The sequence below is a fragment of the Saccopteryx leptura genome, chromosome 1 (assembly GCF_036850995.1).
Source record: "Saccopteryx leptura isolate mSacLep1 chromosome 1, mSacLep1_pri_phased_curated, whole genome shotgun sequence".
NCBI classification, from domain to species: domain Eukaryota; kingdom Metazoa; phylum Chordata; class Mammalia; order Chiroptera; family Emballonuridae; genus Saccopteryx; species Saccopteryx leptura.
In genome coordinates this window covers 271,556,679-271,567,566 of record NC_089503.1, presented here as the reverse complement: position 1 = coordinate 271,567,566, position 10,888 = coordinate 271,556,679, and the positions used below count along the sequence as shown (strand labels likewise).

At 48.3% G+C, this 10,888-nt stretch overlaps 1 protein-coding gene across 3 annotated transcripts; it reads right to left on the bottom strand.

Moving 5' to 3' along the window:
- Positions 1–3,603: 3,603 nt before the first annotated feature.
- Positions 3,604–10,660, bottom strand: KRT2 (keratin 2). 3 transcript variants are annotated; one of them, XM_066353520.1, is made up of 10 exons: positions 10,061–10,660; positions 8,902–9,116; positions 8,491–8,551; positions 7,579–7,674; positions 6,792–6,956; positions 6,365–6,490; positions 5,315–5,535; positions 4,167–4,201; positions 3,732–4,067; positions 3,604–3,674 (listed from the first exon to the last, which is right to left on the bottom strand). In XM_066353520.1, the coding sequence occupies exons 1-10, from the start codon at positions 10,658–10,660 to the stop codon at positions 3,604–3,606; spliced, it is 1,926 nt and encodes a 641-aa protein (XP_066209617.1). The 3 variants fall into 3 exon arrangements, with proteins under 3 accessions (XP_066209617.1, XP_066209608.1, XP_066209600.1); XM_066353511.1 differs by having other exon boundaries at positions 3,604–3,812; positions 3,843–4,067; XM_066353503.1 differs by having other exon boundaries at positions 3,604–4,067.
- Positions 10,661–10,888: the final 228 nt, after the last annotated feature.

Sequence of the window (10,888 nt, the reverse complement as noted above, 5' to 3'; positions counted from 1 at the left end):
CAGAGAAAGGGAGGGAACCACGAAAGGGAGTGTGTCCCAAAAATCTGCAACACCATCACAAGAGAAATATTTAGCCCAGTTTCTTATGGAAATAGAGCTCGTAAAACCCTTCTGCTTGTATCATTTTTTTTTTGAAGCCCAGGATCTGACAAATCAATTTCCAGATTTGGGAGAAGATGGGTAGAGGCTCTGCAGGGCAGAGTGTGACTCATATTCTGACTTAGTCTCTTGGGACTCTTACGAGGGAAAGAAGAATATCTTCCTGGAGCCGATCCCTCACTCCATTACCTACTTACAATCAGATTTCTCTCAGGCTTCAGGCCTGTATCCCTGAGTTACCCTACAAGGCTAATTTTATTTAGAATCCAACCTGAAAGTAGCAAATGTCTGAGTAGATCTGAAAAGAATGGTTGTGTTCCAGGTGGGGTAGGAGTGAGGAGCTATGAGCCGTAGGAGTCTCACACCACCAACAGTCTCAGGAATATAAGCTGCCCCCTTAGCTGCTTCACTATCTCTCCCCTCAGAAAATTATCAAATGGCTCACCATTCCTGAAGCATTCCAGCAGTGCATGCATCAAGGGTGGAGGCCTGGTTCTATGCCCACCCTGGGCCTTACCTGTTTTCTGACCTAAATCAGAGGTTCAAATTTATTGACTGCTAAAGCTCCCTTCCAGCCCCAAGTGTCTAGGGCACTAGTCCCTGTTTAAGGTCATGTTTATGTTTGCATGGTATACACACCCTAAGACAGCTGGGCGCCTCACATTTCTCCTTCCCAGTCTAAGCCCTCTCCTCCCCAAACCTCTCCCACTTGACCAAGGACCCTTCTCTGAGCACCAGATCACCCTGGAATAATCAACTTCAAGTATTGTCACCTGCAGGCTTCAAGCTTTTCCTGTCCAGCACTCTCAAATCTGGGGCCAGCCAGTCTGGGGACAAGTGAAGCCACCTATTGTCTTCTCTTACATTTCTTTTTTATTTTCTTCTTCTTCTTTCCTAAGTGAGACAGACTCCCGCATGCACCCTGACAAGGATATACCTGGCAACTCCCATCCGGGGCTGATGTTCTTCTCATCTAGTGCCATGCTCACCACTGAGCTATTTTTAGTGCCTGAGGCACAGGCTCCACAGAGCCATCCTCAGTGCCCAGGACTGATGAGCTCAAACCAATCAAGCCATGGCTGTGGGAAGGAAAGAGGGAGAAAGAGTGAGAGAGAGAAAGAAAGTGGCAGGAGAAGGGTGGAGAAGTAGATGATCACTTCTCTTGTGTGCCTTGATGGGGAATTGAACCCTGGATGCCCGACACTCTGGGCCAAGACTCTACCAATGAGTCAACCGGCCAAGGCCTCCTCTTTCATTTCTCACAACTATCTCTACAGACTCTAGGAACAGAGAGAGACTCTCAGACTCTAAAAACCTCACCAAAGTTTTAAAGCTAGAGTAGAATGAAAGAGAAAAGAATCCCTTAGTATTTTGTTTCTCAGTTGTTTTCAGCCACTTCTGCTGCATCTGAACACTACATATATGAAGCTCCGTCTGATCCAACTGGAGCTTCCAACTCCCATTTGTGTAACTCTAGCCAGTCAAATACCAACCCCAAGAGCTCCTCCCACCTGCCTGGCCATTTCTGAGCTCCCAAGAGGTTCTGGTCAGGTGACAAGGCCATCTGGGGGAAAGGGATTGAAATCATCTTCACACTTACAGGAGAAGGCTGCCCTGCTTGAGATATGCTGGGGAAGGGGCTCCCAGAGGGTTGCTGGATGAGAGGGGAAAGATGGGTTCATTATCTGCTGAATGCTTTGGGAGAGTTCTCTGATGGGAGTGGGGAGTGTTCTATGAAAATAGCAATCTCTTATTTTGGAGGTCACTTTATCGTCTCAGAGGCTTCCCCAAGTATTCTCCTTCAGCCTTGTTGAAAGCCCCCCATGGGAGCATTGGATGGCAGGGACAAAGAGAACCTATGACCTAGGTCAGGATGAGGAAATTCTGTCCTGGAAGGTCAGAGCTGCAGACAGCCTAGATGGAAGCTGAGGGGCTCAGCTGGTTCGTCTGAGGAGAAGGGGCCTCAGATCAGAGCTTCTGTCAGAATGGACAGGAGTAGGGGGCAGTCTAAGGAAATGCTTGTTAAGAACAGTAACCTCTCCTGGAAAAGATAATTTTCCACAAATACCCTTGTTGACATTTATTATAGTAATATAATGCTATAGTAAATATATAGGAATATAGAAAAATATAGAAAGTATATAGAAATAAGTTAGGATATAATATTAAAAGCCATTAAGGCAAGTGAAGAAGGCTACGCCCTCAGAGTGAGAGCTAATCTAGTGTATAGAGATATGATAGGCAAGACCATGCCCTCTACACAGGGCCCAGTTAGTGTGTATGTGAAATAATATGTAGATAAAAAGAACTCCCTGGGAGGAACTCCCTAAAAGTGAATTGATGTGATAATCCTGTAGATTGACACCTGTCAGAAGGCATATGCCAGAAAGGGCACTAAAGCAGAGGGGACCCCAGCTGCAGCCAGTCATCCACACTCCAGTGTTGAACGTGGACTGTCTCCACACTGCTCTGACCAAGGACAGCTAAGAGGAGCACGCTGACAGGGCCCTATTAAGCTGTACCCAGGCACACCATAGGATCAGTGAGTAATAAACTGCCTGTGTAATTCTTGCAAATAACTTGTGTGTTGGTCATGTCTTTCTTCTGGGGGCGATAGGTTTTAGTACCGATAAGTAGAATCCTCATAGCCACCTCAAGAGTAGTCTCGAAGAGGCCCCCAGCCCTGCCATTAAGCAAGGAGTGTCCCACTGCACAAGGAAGTCGAATCAAGGATGCCTGATGCACGTAGAGCTTGGACTCTACTGGGACAATATTGCAGTCCTCATGTCTGGAGACTGTATGAGTGAGAACATCACACTCATACCTTGACTCCAGGGCTAGCCCTTTTTCTTTACTCTTCTTAAAGTCTTCAGGAGAGAAAGCCCTTGGCTTCTCCCAGCCGCACTGCCTCAGGGCAACATGGTTTTCTTCCAGGTGGCCTCTCTTTACCCTTTCGAAATCTCTCCATTTTCTGGTGTCTTAAGTTAGAAGCAATGAGTAATAGCTCTTGACTACCACTTCTGCCAAGGCTTAACATGAAACACATATCACATGCTATGAATTGCAAATGAAGTTTATTGTGCAGACACCAAGACCACAGCGCTTTAGATGCAGAGCCAGCGAAACAGGCTATGTACACAGAAACATGTTTCCCTGGGGGCACTGCCAGGGGAAAGGCATAGGCTTTGAAATGGAGTTCTCAACAGAATACTTGTGGGGGTAGGGGTAAGGAGCATCAAATGGGCAGTGCAAGGAGGGGCGAGAACGGGGGCTCTGCTAGAAGCACAAACCTAGGCAATGTGGATTCTTCCCCAGGGGACAGAAAGTGTCACTGGCTTCAACAAATTTATTTGGGGAGGAGATATTTCAAAAACTCTATTTAAGCATCCCTCTCCCCAAAAATGCTATCAGAGGTGGATGACAAGGTTTGATTTGCTGTCCATTATATGTACAGAGACAAGCTTCTATATTCTGGAGTGGAAGGGTCAAGAGCAGGACTCATCTTTATCTAAAAGAGGTCACGTTGGAACCGTAACCTTCACCAGAGCCAGAACCAACCTTCTGAGATCTAGAACCTCCCCCTCCTGATTTAGAGCCACCTCCTGAGCCATATTCTCCTCTAGAGCCAGAGCCGCCTCTGGAGCCACCACCAGAGCCGTAGCCTCCTCCAGAGCCAGAGCCGCCTCTGGAGCCCCCGCCAGAGCCGTATCCTCCTCCAGAGCCAGAGCCACCTCTGGAGCCACCGCCAGAGCCGTATCCTCCTCCAGAGCCAGAGCCACCTCTGGAGCCTCCGCCAGAGCCATATCCTCCTCCACCACCACTTCTGGAGCTCGACCCTCTGCTTCCAGAGCTGTATCCTCCTCCTCCTCCTCCTCCTCCTCCGGAACCAGATCCTCTCCCTCCAGAGCCAAAGCCTCCAATGCCAGCCTTGGATGCCACGCTTGAAGAAATAGTGCTGCTTGTCACAGCTGCAGAGAGAGATGGTGTTACCATAAAAAGTTTTGACTGCCTCCACCTGCCTCTACCCAACATACTACCCACAGGACAGGACCATACCCCCCACTTACACACAGTCACGTTGCTGCTGAGGTCTCCAGACATCCTGTAAGGGAGAGAAAGAAAATAACTCAAGGCAGAGGACTTAGGTTTGTCATACGTGTTGCTTTACAATTGCCACCTACACATGTACAGGTTAGGCGCCAATATCAGCCACCGAAGCCTGAGAACCGCTGCCAGACCACAGAGAGGGGCTAGCCCCACGGGTCCACACTGCCTGGCATCCCACCCCATCTACATTTTTTGCTCTGATAAAAATGATTAAAAGGCAAATTCACTTTTGACTTTGCACTCCGCGTTTGTATTTAAATCTATCTTAGGAAGTCTGATATTCAGAATCCAAGCCACACGAGAAATTTTGAAATGAAGCTGCACTGTGCGAACACTCGGTGCAGAAGGAACTGCAACTCTGCTCAGCCTCCCTGCCCCGCCCTCCTCTGCTTCATCTGGACCCTCCCACTCACTGCCTCTTGTGAGCTGCGGGTAGCAGGCCGGTCCTGGCAGACGGCAGACGGGAGCAGAGCAGCGGCCTGCGCCAGGCAGCTCCCTCTCTGTCATGCTGGCTCTCTGCTGGCCCAGAGCAGCTTCCCCCCTCCAGATTAAATGCTGGAGTGTTAATAACCTTGACAAAGTTTTCAGACCACATTGGAGAGCAAGGTTCCATTTTGAGGGGTTAGCAAAGGGTTCTGTTTATCCCTCTGGAAACCTGCAAAATATTAGGTCTGGTGCCTGCTCTGGGAGACCCCTCCCCCCAGCCAGTCTGCAAGGTCCAGACCACCATCTCCCATTCTAGGTCACAATGTGGAAGGAAAAGGGACTGTGCAACTCACAGATCCAGAAAGCAAGGTTTCAAACGGTCTAGGACTAGCCTTTTTTCACAGCATTTTGTTTTTTCTTTCAGAAAAAAACCCACAATTAACTTCTTGCTTAGCTAAATTGAACTTACTCTGCCTTGTTAGTCATTCCATATTGACCAATCTGCCGCTGTACAATAATGCTTTATGTCCTGAATCTCTGCTTTGGGGACACAGTGCATTCAGCTCTCAGTCCTCAGAAGGCCCTGCTCCATCCCTGCTTTCCTGCCTTTGCCTCCAGCCCCCATTCAAAGAGAGAAGGGAGGATGAGCCAGGGTCCCCTCTGCCTTCGCAGTGCCCCTCACCGGTACTCCTCGCCCTCCAGCAGCTTGCGGTAGGTGGCGATCTCCACGTCCAGGGCCAGCTTGGTGTTCATGAGCTCCTGGTAGTCGCGCAGCAGCCGGGCCAGATCTTCCCGGGCCTGCTGCAGGGCCTCCTCCAGGTCAATGAGCTTGTTCTTGGCATCTTTGATGGCATGCTCTCCTCTCTGCTCAGCATCTGCAATGGAGTCTTGCACGTTCTTACACTAGGAGAGAAAAAGAAAAGGTTTTTGTTTATACAGAATGGAGTCTGCCTGGCAGATGTGGGAAGCTGACTCACTGGTCCTGGAAGGGCTGGGTCCCCGTGGACTTAGTGCAAGCTGCAGACAACTGCACTGAGACTTTCTGTTGCCTCTGGGACATCGTCCTCCCCTGTCACCTTTGACTGGACCCTCATTCTTCCCCCTTGATCTTCACAACACAGGCTCAGAATCATTATCCCATTTTATAGTTGCAAGTGGAAATATCTGATGTGGACTGCTCCACAAATTCTATTGTTTCTGGAATAGATTCTCTGCCTCACATCATCTCTTCCAAAGCTAATGTCTAGCCCTATGCCTACTCCCTGAAATACTCACTGCCCCTCCACCACACAGCTGGCTGGGTTCAGGGCTGTGCCACAGTAGGAAGATATGGCTGCAATCCACAGCAAGTCCAGCGACCTCTTGCTTTATTTGTTATTATTGCCTTTCACTGGCCTAAGCAATCAAAAAGTGGATACATCCCCCTCCCCCCTCGCACTACTCCTTGCTTTAGAATGTCTCAGGCTGCTCCAAAAATTGTTGTAATCCTTAAATTATGTTAAGCTCAAGGCATTTGGGATCAACATAAACTAGATTAGAACACTTCAGTTTCTTTTTTTCTTTCTTCTCCTCTCTCTCTGTCTCTCTGTCTCTCTCTCTCTCTCTCTCTCTCTCACACACACACACACACACACACACACACACACTTGCACATACCTATATACAGCCTCCCACCCCAACCCAAGCCCCACTCAACCAGTGGGGCTGCACCAGTCCTCAGGGCCATGCCCACCTGCTTCTTCACGTGGTCGATCTCCCCTTTCAGTCTCTGAATCATGCGATTCAGCTCGCTGATCTCCATCTTGATCTCTTTCATGCTGTCTCCGTGTTTCCCAGCAGTGACCTGGAGCTCCTCATACTATGGGAAGAGGAGGACAGTTGCCACTGGGAGAAAGGTTGGTTTGAGCCAGGGAAAGTCTGATGCTGGTCCGGGGAGGGTCAACCAAGCTGCATGTCATGGCTGTGTTTGTGGGAGATGGGGGGACCATCTTACAACCCCAGAGGGTCTCGTTGCCAGTCTCGATTGAGGGTATTTAGGGTACTGTGGACACTCTGGGGAATGATGCCTGACTTCCATTAGATAAAATACTGCAATTTTATTGTACAGTTTCTGGCTGGTTAGAAGAAGCTGTGGCTCTACCTGAACTCCTAGTACTTGCCTTGCTCTGGTACAGGGCTTCAGCCTCAGCCTTGCTTTTATGGGCAATCTCTTCATACTGGCTCTGGACCTCAGCAATGATGCTCTCCAGGTCCAGGTTGCGGTTGTTGTCCATGGACAGGATGACGTTGGTGTCCGTGATAGTCTGGTGTGCCTGGGACAGCTCCTGCAACATATGGGACATCTGGCCATAGCTTCCCTACCCAGTGAGGAGGAACCCCTTCCCTGGTGTTTGGGAAACACACAGTCTCAGACTCAGCATCCAATTCATGGGGTTTGAAGTGTTGTAACCACCATCCTCAAGCCCCTGCCAAGGTTGTCCTGAGAATTGTGGGAGAGGGGTCTGTATTTGCGAGCCTCCTAGATAACAGCCTTCACCGTTCACGCAGTTTTCCTTAGTGCCTCAAATTTTACTTCCTGTTTCAGAAGTCATATATATGCACTCAGGTAGGGAGCAGAGAAGGATATTATGATATATTTGACCTCCGAAGCATACTGGACATAAGAATGGGAAGAGGATAGCCCTCTTCCTAATGGGAGCCGGACATTTGGGGTCTGGAGTAAGGGAAAGTTGTCCTAGTGTTTTGTGAGCCTTGTGTTCTCTGACTTCAGATGAGAACGTTTCTCTCCTCCAAGACCTACACCATAGAAGCCCCATAGTGGCCTGGAATGATGGCAAGTTGAAGTCGACCAGTCTGTAAACCCCACCTATGCCACCTTTTCACCAGTTGGGAAAGGGTATCCTTTGGTGGGAAGAGTGGGAAGAAAGGTTCTAGCAGTCTCCTTACCGCATCAAAGAGGACTTTCATGAACTCAAGTTCCTGGTTTAGCACGTCTACCTTGGACTGCAGCTCCACCTTGGCCATATAGGTATTGTCCACATCCTGTAAGAAAGGTAAGGAGCCTCTGGTGAAACAGATGTTCCCCATTCACTTTCCAACCTTTCAGCTTTCTGGGTATTGAACCCACCCTCTCTCTATACTCTACTCTACCCACTCTTCTTAGCTGTTCTCCAACATCTCAGTCACCTGCAGATGAGCCATGCCCCCACGGGACCTCATTGAGCATGGAGTCCACTATGTGCCTCTCCTGAGGGCTCCATGCCCAAGTTCATTGCTCATGTCCCTGATTCCATCAGAGCTCTAATGAGACCAAACTTTGTCAACTATTCTCTCATTCTTGCTTGAGACATAATAGCCTCTGTGGTTTTTAATGGTCCTCAACAATTCCATCCAGTCTGTCCATTCTAACCCCTTCTGAATTCCTCTGGATTTTATACCAGAGCCTTTGTAAGAACCAGGCTGAAAACCTAGTCTTTTGCCTTTTAGTTTTAACCTTTGTCAGCACACTCAACAGCCTCTTCAAGTAGGCATTCTAAGGGAAGTCCCATTCCTTCCTCAGCTCTTTAGAAGAATTAAGTGCTCTTTGCATTTGCATCATTCATGATCCAATGTAGGTTTTAAGTAGGTTGTTGATGGAAAAGTTTCTAGAAAATTGCACAACATTGTTGAAAATTGTCTCCAGGAACTTTAACTACAGAGAGACTTTTATTTCCAAGAGAACCAGAGATAAACACGCCTCACTGCATTGCCTGGCCTTGCTCTTCTCACGCAGAATTGTTCTCCAGCCTGTCTGGCTGAACACAACAGACCTCAGAAGCACTTTCATTCCCACACCAGCCATGCCATGCTCCTGCTCACCTTTTTAAGTGTCACAAAATCATTCTCAGCAGCTGTGCGCTTGTTGATTTCATCCTCATATCTGTTGGGACCCAAAAGAGATAACTGTTAAATTAATTCTACTTGTTTACTTTTTTCTTTTCCTTTTTCTAGTGGGCTCACCAAAAACATCCTATTCTATTAAGCACTCTTTAATTGTCTAAACTGAAACTATGATATCCTAAATGACGATGGTTCCCTATAAATTAACTCTCAAACATGTAAAAGAGATCATTTCTAAAGCCCTGAATGGTTCCCTCACAAATAATTGACAAAGACCCCTCTCCTCTTTATCATCACAAATGCAGTTGGGAGATGAGTGGCTTGCTGGGGGAATGATCAGATGGATCAGATCAATATTTATCTCCATTCAGTGTTTACTCTGCCACATACTTCTTCTTATATTCCTCAACAAGGTCCTGCATGTTGTTCAGCTCCGAATCTTGGGATGTCCTCTCTGCAGAGAGTGAATCCACATATTTCTTCAGTTGACCAATGTACGCCTGAAAGATGGGGTCCAGGTTGGCGGAACGGGTGCTGACATTCATCTGCTGCAGCAGCTCCCACTTGGTCTGCAACACCTGGTTCTGCTGCTCCAGGAACCGCACCTGCCGTAACCAGATGGAGAGGATGTGAACTCTGGGTTGCCCTGCATCAGGACCTAGAGAAGTCTACATGGCTTTGTGTTCTGGAGCTGGACGCCGGATCACATTAGACAGAGCTTAGGCGCTCCCTGCCTCCACAATGGGCAAGGTTTACAGACTCCTGATATTACACCTAGCATTCTCCGTGCACAGAAATCTTTTTTCTACTTCAGAGTTTATTTGCAGTTGCTCCCAAGTCTCCAGGTCATTTCTCTCCTCATCCTAGTTAAATTCTCGGCAAAGGTCCCATAAATTCTGGGGGAAAACCAGAAGCAGGCAGCCACTGGCACTGTTCCTAAGAGTGATGAATGTGAGAGCACTGGAAGGCAGGGCTCCTCAGTCTGGTTTTTAAGAGCCTTGTAAATTCCTCAGACAGGTTCAACTGCTTTGAAATATAAGAAAACCCTATAACATTCCCAAGTAGCACCAATGAAGACTTTATGGGTCACAAAACGGAGAATGTTTCTCTTCAAGTCAGGAATTTCATTCATCCCTGTGCAGCTATTTCAGATTCAGCTTCGCAGAATTTAAGAAAGTAGTAACTTCTAGAGAAGGAAAGACAATCTCAGAAGATGTCCTACCAATACCTTCCAGAACCTGCTGTCACATGGCCTGAACCAGTCAGTCTATTATTTATCTATATCACTTTTTCTACAATTTTCAGAATTTTCCATGAACCTTATTTATTTAGACAAAAATAATAAAACCAAGAGCACAAAAAATTCCTAACTACAGATTGTTATGGAAGAAAGCCAGCACCTTTCCAATTTGGATATTGCTAACAACCCAGGATTATATGACTACACGGATGGCTCCTAACAGAAACAAATCTCTGTGATTTGCTTTTCAATCAGTATGCGGAGTAGGGCATCTTAAGCACCAAATGCAGCCAGCTTCTCATGACTCACCTTATCAATGAAGGTAGCAAATTTGTTGTTGAGAGTTTTGATCTGCTCCCGCTCCTGGGACTTCACATTCTGGATCTCCGGGTCCACTTTCACATTGAGAGGCTGCAGGAGGCTCTGGTTGATGGAGACTTCATGGATGCCCCCGCCAGGGAATCCTCCAGGCCCAAAGCCACCAGGACCCCCAAAGCCACCACCACCTCCCATGCGGCCTCCACCAAAGCCGCCTCCTCCAAAACCGCCACCTCCGAAGCCACTGCCGCCTCCGAAGCCACTGCCGCCTCCAAAGCCACTGCCGCCTCCGAAGCCACCTCCTCTGCCACCAAATCCAAAGCCACCGGAGCCAAAGCCTCCGCCTCCGCCTCCGCCTCCTCCGGCCACACTAATGGAGATGCTCTTGGTCCCTCCAAGGCCAACAAGACTCCGACTGCCAAAGCCGCCTCCACCAAAGCCCCCTCCGCCACCGCCATGGCGACTCAAGCAGGAAAAGCTGGCACCTGATCTCCGGCTCCCCCCAGTGACCACAGCTGAGCCACTGCTGAAGCCCCGGAATCCTCCTCCACCTCCTCCTCTTCGAGATTTGCACGTGATTTGACAACTCATGATGCCTTTGCCCAGCAAGGAAAGTTGGAAGTTTCCAAGAAGAGTTAAGGCTGGAGACTGAACTCTGCTATTGGAAGTCTATCAGGGTCGCTTTTTATACTGCCAATGAGGTGTTGGTGCACATGGGTGTGGGCCCACTTATGCATGGGTTTGGTCTGCCTGGAAGCTATTCCTGGTGTGTGATTATCAAGCTAATAGCCATTAAAAATCTACAATCAGCTCCATCCC